The sequence below is a fragment of the Callionymus lyra genome, chromosome 2, assembly GCF_982586985.1.
Source record: "Callionymus lyra chromosome 2, fCalLyr1.hap1.1, whole genome shotgun sequence".
Classification (NCBI taxonomy): domain Eukaryota; kingdom Metazoa; phylum Chordata; class Actinopteri; order Syngnathiformes; family Callionymidae; genus Callionymus; species Callionymus lyra.
Genome location: NC_141819.1, coordinates 756,696 through 772,047, shown reverse-complemented (window position 1 = coordinate 772,047; position 15,352 = coordinate 756,696). Strand labels below are relative to the sequence as shown.

Sequence of the window (15,352 nt, the reverse complement as noted above, 5' to 3'; positions counted from 1 at the left end):
GGGAGGATACAGTGAGAGAAAAGAAGAGAGAAGAGTGAGGGAGGATACAGTGAGAGAAGAGAGAAGAGTGAGGAGGATACAGTGAGAGAAAAGAAGAGAGAAGAGTGAGGGAGGATACAGTGAGAGAAAAGAAGAGAGAAGAGTGAGGGAGGATACAGTGAGAGAAGAGAGAAGAGTGAGGGAGGATACAGTGAGAGAAAAGAAGAGAGAAGAGTGAGGGAGGATACAGTGAGAGAAAAGAAGAGAGAAGAGTGAGGGAGGATACAGTGAGAGAAGAGAGAAGAGTGAGGGAGGATACAGTGAGAGAAAAGAAGAGAGAAGAGTGAGGGAGGATACAGTGAGAGAAAAGAAGAGAGAAGAGTGAGGGAGGATACAGTGAGAGAAGAGAGAAGAGTGAGGGAGGATACAGTGAGAGAAAAGAAGAGAGAAGAGTGAGGGAGGATACAGTGAGAGAAGAGAGAAGAGTGAGGGAGGATACAGTGAGAGAAAAGAAGAGAGAAGAGTGAGGGAGGATACAGTGAGAGAAAAGAAGAGAGAAGAGTGAGGGAGGATACAGTGAGAGAAAAGAAGAGAGAAGAGTGAGGGAGGATACAGTGAGAGAAAAGAAGAGAGAAGAGTGAGGGAGGATACAGTGAGAGAAAAGAAGAGGTTTGAGGTTTAATTCCTTTTATTAACTATTGCAAATACAATAAACAACAACAACTACAAAGCAGGTGTTATTGAAATAGAGAAAATAAAGCATCACAGAGGAGGAAAAAAAAAGAGGCAACAGACAAAACAAAATAATCATACATTGATGTCATCATTGACTAACAGAACACAAAATACCCCCAACAGCCCAAATCTGACAAAACTTAGGTACATTTCCTGTAATCCTGTAATAGGAGAGTCTTCTTCTTAACAGACCCTTCAGGACCAGTACTGGGTCCTCACTGCCGACACTCTCGCCCTGTTCCTCCTCGTCAACCAAATGGCCAACTTGGCAGAGCCAGACAAAAAATGAACAAGAGTATGAGTGTACGAGTGTATGAGTGTATGAGTGTACGAGTGTATGAGTGTACGAGTGTATGAGTGTACGAGTGTACGAGTGTATGAGTGCCCTTCTTCTGTGCAGTGTCTTTGGGACCGAAAATGAACAAATCAAGCGAAAACACCTCAGTGAACCCTAGAAACCACCTCCTCAAAAGTGCAAACAGTGCTATGAGCCGAGGACATTCTATAAAAATGTGTGCCAGAGTCTCGGACTTTGAACAGAAAAGACACCCCTCTCCCACCCCAGGGTCCAGGTGTGCTCTGTACCTGTTTGTAGCTATTGCACCGTGCACAACCCTCCACTGGAGGTCTGCTACCCGTTTTTCAATGGGTAGTTTGTACAGGGACCGCCAGCTGCCTTTCGGGGAGGTATTTGCACCAAAATAATCAGTCCACCTCGACTCTCTTAGGCCCGCCAGAGCGTTCAAGTTCAGGGTCTTCACACAGACCTGGTAGAGCGACTTCTTCTTGGTGCTTTTAAAATTGTCCAGGTGAGGGGTTTTGAAGGTCAACAGCTGACCTCCTCCCTCCTGCCATTCTCCCACTGCTGGGCCGATGTATAAGGAGGGGAAGCTGTAATCCACCTCTCCCGTCCATTGCTCCAAGAAAGATGTGTCCCTTGCAGCCTCTTGCAGATGTCCTGGTAGTGCTTCGTAGACTTCCTGCACCACCTTGTTAATGAGCCTCGCAGAGGTGATGCTGCTCCTTGCCCTCAGGTCATCCACTGAAGCAGCTGTCATTTTTAAAAGGTTGCCCAGTTTGGTGCAGCCAGCCTGTCTTAGGCTGGTACGTAGACTGGCGGACTGCAATGACAAACTGGGGAGGAAGTTGTTAAAAAACAGAGGTTCTTCAAGTAGCCAAAATCCGGGTCTTGCCTCTGGAGTTCTTGTCGTCTTGATAGCCCGCCATGCCTCCAACACTGAGCAATAAAAACCTGTGAGTCCAGTAGAATCCAGATGCTCTTGTTGCAAGAGGAACAAGTGTTTATCGTATCCCAGCCGCCCTGCTCTCCTCAGCAGCAGTCGGGCCGTGTTGAACCAAGACGGGCCACATTCATAGAGGAGTCTTTGTACTACTTGGAGTCTGAAGGAGACAACTTTTGAACGGATGTCGATTAACCCCTGACCCCCTTCAGCCACCGGCAGATAGAGGGAGGCTGCACGAGTCCAATGCTTTCCGGACCAAAAGAAGTCTGCGATGATCCTCTGGATGTTCCCTACCAGGCTCTTTGGTGGCGTGATGGCAAAAAACCTGTGCCAGAGAGCCGAGGCGACCAAATTATTGGCGACAAGGACTCTTCCCCTATAGGACAGCTGGGGGAGCAACCATTTCCATTTGGATAACCGCGCACACACCTTCTCCTGAATGCCCTCCCAGTTCTTCTTTTGAAATCATCTGTGCCCAAAAACACTCCCAGTACCTTTAAGCCCTCTTTCCCCCAATTTAGCGCTCCTGGTAGACAGGGTGCTGAGAGACCCCTCCAATCCCCCACCAGCAGTGCTTCACTTTTAGCCCAATTCACCCGTGCAGAAGAAGCCTTTTCAAAGAGGGATAAGGTGTCTTGCAGATGATTTACATCTGTTTGGCAGCTTATAAATACTGTCACATCATCTGCGTAGGCGGATAGGGTTGGTTGCTGATCAAGAGATGAATACCCAGGAAGGGCAAGGCCACTGAGCCCATCCCTTATCCTGTGCAACAGGGGTTCAATGGCTAAGCTGTAAAGCTGACCCGAGATGGGACAGCCCTGCCTGATACCCCGCCGCACTGGGACGGGTCGACTCAGCCCTGCCCCCGTCTTAACCAAGCACTGAGCTCCACTGTATAAAACTCTAACCCATGACAAGAAGCCTTCACCAAAACCAAAAGCCCTTAGTGCAGAAAACAAATAAGAATGGTCGACTCTGTCAAAAGCTTTTTCCTGGTCAAGACACAAAATACCAGCATTTGCATCATTGGAAGCCCTACAGAAGTCAATGATGTCTCGGACTAAAAAGATGTTATCCATTATTGTTCGGTCTGGCACACAATATGTTTGATCCGTGTGGACGATCGTAGCTAAGCAGTTTTTTAGTCTGTTAGATAGAGCTCGAGAAATGATTTTATAGTCAGTGCAAAGCAGTGCCACTGGCCTCCAGTTCTTTAATAAGGCCAGGTCGCCCTTCTTGGGCAGCAGAGACAGTACCGCTCGCTGGCAGGAAGCAGGAAGCGATCCTGTTCCAAAGCACTCCATGAACACCTCATGCAGATCGGGTCCCAGAAAGTTCCAGAAGTGCTTGAAGAAGTCTGCAGACAGTCCATCAATGCCAGGTGCACGTCCTGATGCCAGTTGATTGACAGAATCTGTTAGCTCGTCCAGGGTCAGCTCACAGTCCAAGCCATCTTTCTCTTCTGGGCTGAGTTGGGGAAGCTCCTTCAGAAGGTCCTCCCGACACTCCATATTGCAGTGTCCCGCCCCGAAGAGTTCAGTGTAGAAGTCCACAGCATGGCTCCTTATCTCACCCATGTTCGTGGTCACTCTTCCTCCAGGAAGCTTCAGGCAGGTCATCTGCTTCTTCTGTGCCGCCGATCTTTCCAGGTTGAAAAAGAAAGCTCGGGGCATCCATGTCTTTAAGTTGGAGAAAACGAGACCTGACAAGGGCTCCTTTCACTCTTTCTTGCAGGAGGGAGCTCAACTCTGATTTTTTCCCTTTAAGAAGTTGAGCAGAGGCAGGATCTGAATTACTGTGCAGTTCTTTCTCTATTTCTTTAATTCCGACTTCAAGCTTGTGGACTGCTGCCTTAATTGTTGCCGTGGAGTGGGAGATGCGTTGTTGGCAAAAAAGACGAATTTGCGTCTTCCCAACTTCCCACCACTGCTTTAGAGAACTGAAGCTACTCTTCTTTCCTTTCCATTGCTCCCAGAGAATCTCAAATCCCTGACAGAAGGCACTATCTTGTAGTAGTTTGTTGTTAAAAAACCAGTGGGACTTAACCCTAACACCCGGCGAGCTGACCAGAGTTACGGTGACTAGGTGGTGGTCGGTAAAACCAACTGGGCTGATGTCACTGTGTGCGAGTCTGGATGTGAGATGCTGGGAGATATAGAACCTGTCTAGCCTAGCTGCAGATGTTGTGGCCCTCACCCATGTGTACTGTCTAGAGCGGGGATGCTTGACTCTCCAAGCGTCTACCAGGTCTAGATGGGAAATTACAGTCTGGAGTTTTTGACATGCTTGTGGGTGGGGCTCCTTCCCCGTCCTGTCCATGACAGAGTTCAAAGTGCAGTTAAAATCCCCACCAATGACTAGTTGGTCTTGATTAAGTTTTTCTAACTGGTTCTTTAGGGAGGACCAGAGGGTTATTCTTCCCAGTCCATCATTCGGAGCATATACATTAACTAGACAGAACACAGAACCTTCTAATTCCACCTCAACAATTAGAAGCCGACCCTGTATCACTTCAGTGGTGGAAAGAATTGTTAAGTTTAGTCCTGGTCTAACCATGACAGCTACTCCTGCACTGCAGCTGGTGCCATGGCTTAGAGCGTAGGAACCCCCCCACCATAGCCCCCATTCTACCTCATCCTCTGGCTTGGTATGTGTTTCTTGTAAGAAGAGCACATCTATCTTTTTTTGAAAAACTATTTCAGCTATTAGAGCCTTTTTCTGTCTGTCTCTCCCACCGTTTATGTTCAAAGATCCGATCCTAAGGTTCTGCATTGGAGGCAAAGGGGGTGAGAAACAAACACAAAGAGACAGAAGAAACAATGAGAGTAGAAAAGTAGGAGCCCAAGTGATACATGATCATTTTTACTCTTTATTTCTAACAGTTCTAGTATTTCTTGCTTTTCTTAGAGCCGTGACGTGTTTCTTTAAGCGATAACGTTTTCTTTCATCCAGGACTTCAACTCCAACCAGTTTTTTTATTGCGTTCACAGATTTAATGAACTTTTCAGTGTTACTAAAATGATCAGTAATGTTTATAGATTTGTTATACGTCACGTCGAGGAAATTGTTGATCTCTTCTAGAGAGTAGAGATCGTCTACACTTCTGACGTTTTCACACACAGACACTGCGTCCGAGTCTGATCCATATTCCATGTCATCCACGTGACACGATTCTTGACTGTTACACTCTTGGTTTTCTTCCACGGTTTCATCGATGACGGTTTGATCGACACTCGTGGAGGCTGTTGCTTCTGCAGCCTCTTTGTTGTCCTCCGTGTGCTGACTGACACCTGTCACCTGCGCGTCCTTCTGCTCCGCTGGCGAGCGCGCAGCGGCGCCAGGTGAGGCGCCCACCGCGGCGCCAGGTGAGGAGCTCACCGCGGCGCCAAGTGCGGAGCTCACCGCGGCGCCAGGTGAGGAACCCACCGCGGCGCCAGGTGAGGTGCCCACCGCGGCGCCAGGTGAGGAGCCCACCGCGGCGCCAGGTGAGGAGCCCACCGCGGCGCCAGGTGAGGAGCCCACCGCGGCGCCAGGTGAGGAGCCCACCGCGGCGCCAGGTGAGGAGCTCACCGCGGCGCCAGGTGAGGAGCCCACCGCGGCGCCAGGTGAGGAGCCCACCGCGGCGCCAGGTGAGGAGCCCACCGCGGCGCCAGGTGAGGAGCCCACCGCGGCGCCAGGTGAGGAGCCCACCGCGGCGCCAGGTGAGGAGCCCACCGCGGCGCCAGGTGAGGAGCCCACCGCGGCCGCCGCCACGCTCTCCCTGTGCGGACACGCTGCACGTTTGTGTCCAACATCTCCACACTCGAAACATTTGAACTGCCCTGAGCTCGCGTACACCATATATAATCCATCGCCATGTTTAACGCGGAAAGAAACCTCCAGCGTCTGCGCAGGTGAGTCCAGGAACATGAAGGCTTGTCTTCTCAGGGACTGGACATGCTTCAGTCTGGGATCTTTACATCCCAGGTTAACCGTCTTAAAGCCACTCGCGAACTTCCCGAACCGCCGCAGCTCGCTCTCTAGACTGTCATTGGTGATGAAGGGCGGGACACCAGACACAGTGATCCGTGTGGACGGAACCGACAGCGGTGACACCTGAACGAACGCGTCTCTGACAAAAACACCTTTCTCTATCAGCTCGAACACGCATGTTTCCTCCGTCAGAAACACCACCACAGCTTTATTCATTCGTGATGCAAAAGAGCATTTTTTATGACCCACTTGCTCACCGACACACAGTAGAACCTCCTCGACAGTGACGTCGGGGTCCTGCGGGACTATGCGCACTCCCTGCCGGATAGACGGAGTCGACGTCACGGAGGACGTCATTCCTCCGGAGGACACACCTGACGACACGAGAATCGCTCGTCGATACGAATAAACGAAAAAAATCTTACCTGATCATGTATTGAAACCAGTGACGAGGAAGATCAGTTTGAGGAGAAACCGCAGAAACCACGAATCCACCAAAACTTTCAAACTCCGCGCTTCCCGCACACACACACACACACCACTCACACACACACACACACACACACACCACTCACACACACCGGAAACCGGAAGTGAGAGAAAGGAAGAGAGAAGAGTGAGGGAGGATACAGTGAGAGAAAAGAAGAGAGAAGAGTGAGGGAGGATACAGTGAGAGAAAAGAAGAGAGAAGAGTGAGGGAGGATACAGTGAGAGAAAAGAAGAGAGAAGAGTGAGGGAGGATACAGTGAGAGAAAAGAAGAGAGAAGAGTGAGGGAGGATACAGTGAGAGAAAAGAGAGAAGAGTGAGGGAGGATACAGTGAGAGAAAAGAAGAGAGAAGAGTGAGGGAGGATACAGTGAGAGAAAAGAAGAGAGAAGAGTGAGGGAGGATACAGTGAGAGAAAAGAAGAGAGAAGAGTGAGGGAGGAGACAGTGAGAGAAAAGAAGAGAGAAGAGTGAGGGAGGATACAGTGAGAGAAAAGAAGAGAGAAGAGTGAGGGAGGATACAGTGAGAGAAAAGAAGAGAGAAGAGTGAGGGAGAAGTTTTAACCGTTTTACTATGACTGATACATACTTTGACTCCTTTCTACCAGTGAGTCCTCGACAGCTGTCCCAGGTTGTTTCCTCCTCAAAGTCCACAACATGTCTTCTGGATCCTATTCCCACATGACTACTTAAAGAACTGTTCCCCTTACTTAGCACTTTCATACTTAACTTAACTTGTCAATAACATCAGGCTATGTGCCTCAGATCTTTAAAGTTGCAGTAATTAAACCTCTGCTTAAAAAACAACTCTTGATCCAGAGGTTCTTACTAACTATAGTTCTATCTCTTGATCCAGAGGTTCTCACTAACTATAGTTCTATCTCTTGATCCAGAGGTTCTTACTAACTATAGTTCTATCTCTTGATCCAGAGGTTCTCACTAACTATAGTTCTATCTCTTGATCCAGAGGTTCTTACTAACTATAGTTCTATCTCTTGATCCAGAGGTTCTCACTAACTATAGTTCTATCTCTTGATCCAGAGGTTCTTACTAACTATAGTTCTATCTCTTGATCCAGAGGTTCTCACTAACTATAGTTCTATCTCTTGATCCAGAGGTTCTCACTAACTATAGTTCTATCTCTTGATCCAGAGGTTCTCACTCACTATAGTTCTATCTCTTGATCCAGAGGTCCTCACTAACTATAGTTCTATCTCTTGATCCAGAGGTTCTCACTAACTATAGTTCTATCTCTTAATCCAGAGGTTCTCACTCACTATAGTTCTATCTCTTGATCCAGAGGTTCTCACTAACTATAGTTCTATCTCTTGATCCAGAGGTTCTCACTAACTATAGTTCTATCTCTTGATCCAGAGGTTCTCACTAACTATAGTTCTATCTCTTGATCCAGAGGTTCTCACTCACTATAGTTCTATCTCTTGATCCAGAGGTCCTCACTAACTATAGTTCTATCTCTTGATCCAGAGGTTCTCACTAACTATAGTTCTATCTCTTGATCCAGAGGTTCTCACTAACTATAGTTCTATCTCTTGATCCAGAGGTTCTCACTAACTATAGTTATATCTCTTCATCCAGAGGTTCTCACTTTCTTTAGCTTCTTTAGCTGCTATAACTAACTTAGCTGTTTATCTTTAGCTGCTATAACTAACCTAATTGTTTATCTTTAGCTGCTATAACTAACTTAACTGTTTATCTTTAGCTGCTATAACGAACTTAACTGTTTATCTTAGCTGCTATAACTAACTTAACTGTTTATCTTTAGCTGCTATAACTAACTTAACTGTTTATCTTTAGCTGCTATAACGAACTTAACTGTTTATCTTTAGCTGCTATAACTAACTTAACTGTCTATCTTTAGCTGCTATAACTAACTTAACTGTTTATCTTTAGCTGCTATAACTAACTTAACTGTTTATCTTTAGCTGCTATAACTAACTTAACTGTTTATCTTTAGCTGCTATAACTAACTTAACTGTTTATCTTTAGCTGCTATAACTAACTTAACTGTTTATCTTAGCTGCTATAACTAACAAAACTGTTTATCTTTAGCTGCTTTAACTAACTTAACTGTTTATCTTAGCTGCTATAACTAACTTAACTGTTTATCTTAGCTGCTATAACTAACTTAACTGTTTATCTTAGCTGCTATAACTAACTTAACTGTTTATCTTAGCTGCTATAACTAACTTAACTGTTTATCTTTAGCTGCTATAACTAACTTAACTGTTTATCTTTAGCTGCTATAACTAACTTAACTGTCTATCTTTAGCTGCTTTAACTAACTTAACTGTTTATCTTAGCTGCTATAACTAACTTAACTGTTTATCTTTAGCTGCTATAACTAACTTAACTGTTTATCTTTAGCTGCTATAACTAACTTAACTGTTTATCTTAGCTGCTATAACTAACTTAACTGTTTATCTTTAGCTGCTATAACTAATTTAACTGTTTATCTTTAGCTGCTATAACTAACTTAACTGTTTATCTTTAGCTGCCATAACTAACTTAACTGTTTATCTTAGCTGCTATAACTAACTTAACTGTTTATCTTTAGCTGCTATAACTAATTTAACTGTTTATCTTTAGCTGCTATAACTAACTTAACTGTTTATCTTTAGCTGCTATAACTACCTTAACTGTTTATCTTTAGCTGCTATAACTAACTTAACTGTTTATCTTTAGCTGCTATAACTAACTTAACTGTTTATCTTAGCTGCTATAACTAACTTAACTGTTTATCTTTAGCTGCTATAACTAACTTAACTGTTTATCTTTAGCTGCTATAACTAACTTAACTGTTTATCTTTAGCTGCTATAACTAACTTAACTGTTTATCTTTAGCTGCTATAACTAACTTAACTGTTTATCTTTAGCTGCTATAACTAACTTAACTGTTTATCTTTAGCTGCTATAACTAACTTAACTGTTTCTCTTTAGCTGCTATAACTAACTTAACTGTTTATCTTAGCTGCTATAACTAACTTAACTGTTTATCTTTAGCTGCTATAACTAACTTAACTGTTTATCTTTAGCTGCTATAACTAACTTAACTGTTTATCTTTAGCTGCTATAACTAACTTAACTGTTTATCTTTAGCTGCTATAACTAACTTAACTGTTTATCTTTAGCTGCTATAACTAACTTAACTGTTTCTCTTTAGCTGCTATAACTAACTTAACTGTTTATCTTAGCTGCTATAACTAACTTAACTGTTTATCTTTAGCTGCTATAACTAACTTAACTGTTTATCTTAGCTGCTATAACTAACTTAACTGTTTATCTTAGCTGCTATAACTAACTTAACTGTTTATCTTTAGCTGCTATAACTAACTTAACTGTTTATCTTTAGCTGCTATAACTAACTTAACTGTTTATCTTAGCTGCTATAACTAACTTAACTGTTTATCTTAGCTGCTATAACTAACTTAACTGTTTATCTTTAGCTGCTATAACTAACTTAACTGTTTATCTTAGCTGCTATAACTAACTTAACTGTTTATCTTTAGCTGCTATAACTAACTTAACTGTTTATCTTAGCTGCTATAACTAACTTAACTGTTTATCTTAGCTGCTATAACTAACTTAACTGTTTATCTTTAGCTGCTATAACTAACTTAACTGTTTATCTTTAGCTGCTATAACTAACTTAACTGTTTATCTTAGCTGCTATAACTAACTTAACTGTTTATCTTAGCTGCTATAACTAACTTAACTGTTTATCTTTAGCTGCTATAACTAACTTAACTGTTTATCTTTAGCTGCTATAACTAACTTAACTGTTTATCTTTAGCTGCTATAACTAACTTAACTGTTTATCTTTAGCTGCTATAACTAACTTAACTGTTTATCTTAGCTGCTATAACTAACTTAACTGTTTATCTTTAGCTGCTATAACTAACCTAACTGTTTATCTTAGCTGCTATAACTAACTTAACTGTTTATCTTTAGCTGCTATAACTAACTTAACTGTTTATCTTAGCTGCTATAACTAACTTAACTGTTTATCTTTAGCTGCTATAACTAACTTAACTGTTTATCTTAGCTGCTATAACTAACTTAACTGTTTATCTTTAGCTGCTATAACTAACTTAACTGTTTATCTTTAGCTGCTATAACTAACTTAACTGTTTATCTTAGCTGCTATAACTAACTTAACTGTTTATCTTTAGCTGCTATAACTAACTTAACTGTTTATCTTTAGCTGCTATAACTAACTTAACTGTTTATCTTTAGCTGCTATAACTAACTTAACTGTTTATCTTTAGCTGCTATAACTAACTTAACTGTTTATCTTTAGCTGCTATAACTAACTTAACTGTTTATCTTAGCTGCTATAACTAACTTAACTGTTTATCTTAGCTGCTATAACTAACTTAACTGTTTATCTTTAGCTGCTATAACTAACTTAACTGTTTATCTTTAGCTGCTATAACTAACTTAACTGTTTATCTTAGCTGCTATAACTAACTTAACTGTTTATCTTAGCTGCTATAGGCTGAGAATGCTGGAGAGTTTTAGACACCAGTTCTGTTTATCCTTCTTTTCTTCATTACATTCATCACCTGTTTAAACACCTTTTTATTTCTCTCAGGAGCTCCAGGACCTCCAGAGCTGCTGCTGATCCAGGATCTTCACCACGTCATCAGTTCTCTCCAGCACCTCCATGGACCCTCCTACACTCTCCTCTTTTCTCTCACTATATCCTCCCTCACTCCTCTCCTTATCCATCTGTCTACCCCCCCATCCTTCCTCCCAGCCGGTCAAAGCGGCAGGCCGTCAACAATGAGTCTGGTTCTGCTCCAGGTTTCTGCTTCTAAAAGGAAGTTTTTCCTCTCCATTGCTCACTGTACAGTGTTTTGTTTCTTGCTCTTTGTTGAATTGCTGGATCTATTTTTCCTTAATCAACTGTAGTCTTATTTCAACTGTATAGTGTCTTGAGATAATTTGTTATGATAAGACACTTGAAATAAAATTGAATTGAATTGAATTGAATATGTGTGATACAGGAGTGTAGTTGTGTAACTGTTGATGTGTGTGATGCAGGAGTGTAGTTGTGTAACTGTTGATGTGTGTGATACAGGAGTGTAGTTGTGTAACTGTTGATGTGTGTGATACAGGAGTGTAGTTGTGTAACTGTTGATGTGTGTGATACAGGAGTGTAGTTGTGTAGCTGTTGATGTGTGTGATACAGGAGTGTAGTTGTGTAGCTGTTGATGTGTGTGATACAGGAGTGTAGTTGTGTAACTGTTGATGTGTGTGATACAGGAGTGTAGTTGTGTAACTGTTGATATGTGTGATACAGGAGTGTAGTTGTGTAACTGTTGATGTGTGTGATACAGGAGTGTAGTTGTGTAACTGTTGATGTGTGTGATACAGGAGTGTAGTTGTGTAACTGTTGATGTGTGTGATACAGGAGTGTAGTTGTGTAACTGTTGATATGTGTGATACAGGAGTGTAGTTGTGTAGCTGTTGATGTGTGTGATACAGGAGTGTAGTTGTGTAGCTGTTGATATGTGTGATACAGGAGTGTAGTTGTGTAACTGTTGATGTGTGTGATACAGGAGTGTAGTTGTGTAGCTGTTGATGTGTGTGATACAGGAGTGTAGTTGTGTAGCTGTTGATGTGTGTGATACAGGAGTGTAGTTGTGTAGCTGTTGATATGTGTGATACAGGAGTGTAGTTGTGTAACTGTTGATGTGTGTGATACAGGAGTGTAGTTGTGTAGCTGTTGATGTGTGTGATACAGGAGTGTAGTTGTGTAGCTGTTGATGTGTGTGATACAGGAGTGTAGTTGTGTAACTGTTGATGTGTGTGATACAGGAGTGTAGTTGTGTAACTGTTGATGTGTGTGATACAGGAGTGTAGTTGTGTAACTGTTGATGTGTGTGATACAGGAGTGTAGTTGTGTAGCTGTTGATATGTGTGATACAGGAGTGTAGTTGTGTAGCTGTTGATGTGTGTGATACAGGAGTGTAGTTGTGTAACGGCTCAGTTTTCAAGCTAATTTTCCATCCCTGACCTGCAGCGTTCTGCACAACTGTGACCAAACATGGCGTCCGTCCAGCAGGTACGAGCGTTTTCTCCGAGGTGGACCTGGTGCGACCATAGCTGAGGTAGAACTTCATTGATCATCATCAAGTTGTAAATGTTCTCAAAATATGGAAAGTAAAAAGAAATGAAAGGATGTTCTTTTCCACTGGTTTCCCTCTGGCTGTAGCGTGTTCTCTCACCCAGTGCATCATGGGTAGTGACCTCAGAATAGTCTAGGTATGTCACACTCCTGCCTCGATATAACAAACATTGAATCATGGAAATGAATTCAACCTTGAAATATTCTGATGACAATCAACTAATGAGTTTCTGCTCGTAAACGAGTTCAACTTCCTGGGAAAGGTTTTCAAAATAAAAGTATTCAAAATCCTCACGTTTACAAGAGTAGAAATGTTTTTGCTCAGAAGGATGAGAGACATTTAGAAACGTTCTCGCGTCGAATCCATCATCATTGAAGCAGCTGTGAAGCCATCAGAGAAGATTGAGAAGATGTTTCACCTGGTTTTCTTGAGAACATCCTTGAAAAAAGACATGATTGAGAAACAGAACCAGACTGAGGAGCAGAAAGAAGGAAAAAGAACAATATGTGACGTCAACTCATGGACTTCATCTCTACACAAAGAAAACTGGAGTATTTTACTGGAGGTCAAAGGTTACACTTTATTGACACTGAAGAGCAAACAAGAGTCACAATGATTACAAAGAAAGATTCATCCAAACACTCGTGGATCATGTTGACGCTCAGAGAGTCTCTGGCTGAACATCTGCTGGAGACACTTCCAACATCTGCACTTCCTCCACAGGTGCTGGGAGCTGCTCTCTGCTCCTCTGGACCACAACAACAACAACAACAACAACAACAACAACAACAACAACAACACACATCATGAAGATCACGACACTGAGCATCAAGGACCGCACCAGATGGTGATCAACCTCTGGCTCTCCGAACACTACAAGGGTCTTAGATGTGAACACACAACGATCGTCTTTCCAAACCTCACACCAGAAGTCTCCTCTGTGTTCCACAGAGATGTTCGTGATCACCAGCCTCGTGTCGGAGCGAGAGATTCTGTCTTCTTGCTCTTCATATACACGTGATGTTCTTCCTTCAGTTCTGTTTGTCTTCATGAACCAGTCGATGTCCTCAGTCTGTTTCCAGTCACATCGTAGAGTCACGTTCTCTCCTCCAGTGAAGAACACCTCAGCAGGCGGGTCAGACTCAGGACACACAGTCAGGTAGTTATAATCATACTGACCACTGCGATCACAGGTGTATACACCTGTGTGGTCCAAGGTCAGTGATGGAAACATCAGAGTGTAGTTGTTAATCACTTCATATTTCATCTCTGAACTAATGATCCACTTGTGTGGTTTGTTTCCAGTGACGTCAGAGCAGTTCAGCTCCAGACTCTCTCCCACTGACCTGAGAATGTAATTATATTGTATAGAAACATGAAACTCCTTCAGTAGTTCACAGCTCTGATGGTTCTTCTGCAGACAGGAATAAAAGACTGAACCAGAACTTACACCAAACGTTACCAGAAGAGAAGTTTTGTTCTTCACTTGCTGTAGTTCGATCATTGAAGATGTTTCATCATCGATTAAAGCTAATTCATCATTTCTTGTTCTGCTGTTATATTGATATAAAGCCCACTGAACACTCTGGTTTGGTCCCACACCGTCACAGTCCAGCTCCAGTGTCTGTCCAACATAAGGTCTCAAGTCCTGACGTCTCATCTTTCGTTCGTCACAAACCAGGAGAGTGAAGTTCTTCTCGTGCGTCACGTTGTTCTGGGTCCAGCACAGTTCTTGGTACTGACCCGAGTCTGAAGCCTTCAGAGGGTATATTTCATAAGAAGCTTCTCTCTGCAGACTGGAGTCCTCACTCATGGTGACCTGGAGAACGTTCAACACATCAGTTCGGACACGATCGAAGTCACACTCACTTGTACTCACATGATGTGAAGAGTTCCACAGAAGTTCCTTCTCCTCACCGATCCATCTGGAGATCAAACAGACGCCATCAGCTGGTTTGTTCAGGATGAAGTTATGAGACGATCCTTCCATCTGGAGGATCTCAGCGAAGATGTTGTTGGAGAAGAAGGTCAGCAGCAGCAGCATCAGTGCAGCCATGTCTGCGTCTGTGAGTGAGAGTCGCCTCTGCAGCGACTTCATGATGTCAATCTCTTCACCATCAGCAGCTTCTCGCCTACGATTGGTGGAACCAGACGATAACAGGATGTTCTACGTCTACTTCCTGTTTCATCAGATGTGAAGCAACAACGTGTGTGAACTCACATGATTGACACTATTTTAATGCAATAAAAACATCATTATTGCTTCTTTAAATAATAATAATTGGAATTAAAATATAACAAATATTGAATAATTCAAATTAAAATATAACAGATATTGAATAATTTAAATGAAAATATATCAAATATTGAATAATTTAAATTAAAATATAGCAAATATTGAATAATTAAAATATAGCAAATATTGAATAATTAATCTATAACAAATATTGAATAATTCAAATATAACAAATATTGAATAATTCAAATATAACAAATATTGAATAATTCAAATATAACAAATATTGAATAATTCAAATATAACAAATATTGAATAATTAAAATATAACAAATATTAAATAATTCAAATATAACAAATATTGAATAATTAAAATATAACAAATATTGAATAATTAAAATATAGCAAATATTGAATAATTCAAATATAACAAATATTGAATAATTAAAATATAGCAAATATTGAATAATTAATCTATAACAAATATTGAATAATTAAAATATAACAAATATTGAATAATTCAAATATAACAAATATTGAATAATT

The 15,352-nt window shown here is 42.0% G+C and overlaps 1 protein-coding gene across 1 annotated transcript; it reads right to left on the bottom strand.

The window, feature by feature from the left end:
- Positions 1-13,141: 13,141 nt before the first annotated feature.
- Positions 13,142-14,299, bottom strand: LOC148085018 (uncharacterized). The gene has a single exon (XM_087781961.1). It carries the CDS (start codon positions 14,228-14,230, stop codon positions 13,232-13,234), a length of 999 nt encoding a protein of 332 aa, XP_087638087.1. The 5' UTR covers positions 14,231-14,299; the 3' UTR covers positions 13,142-13,231.
- Between the last annotated feature and the right edge of the window lie 1,053 nt (positions 14,300-15,352).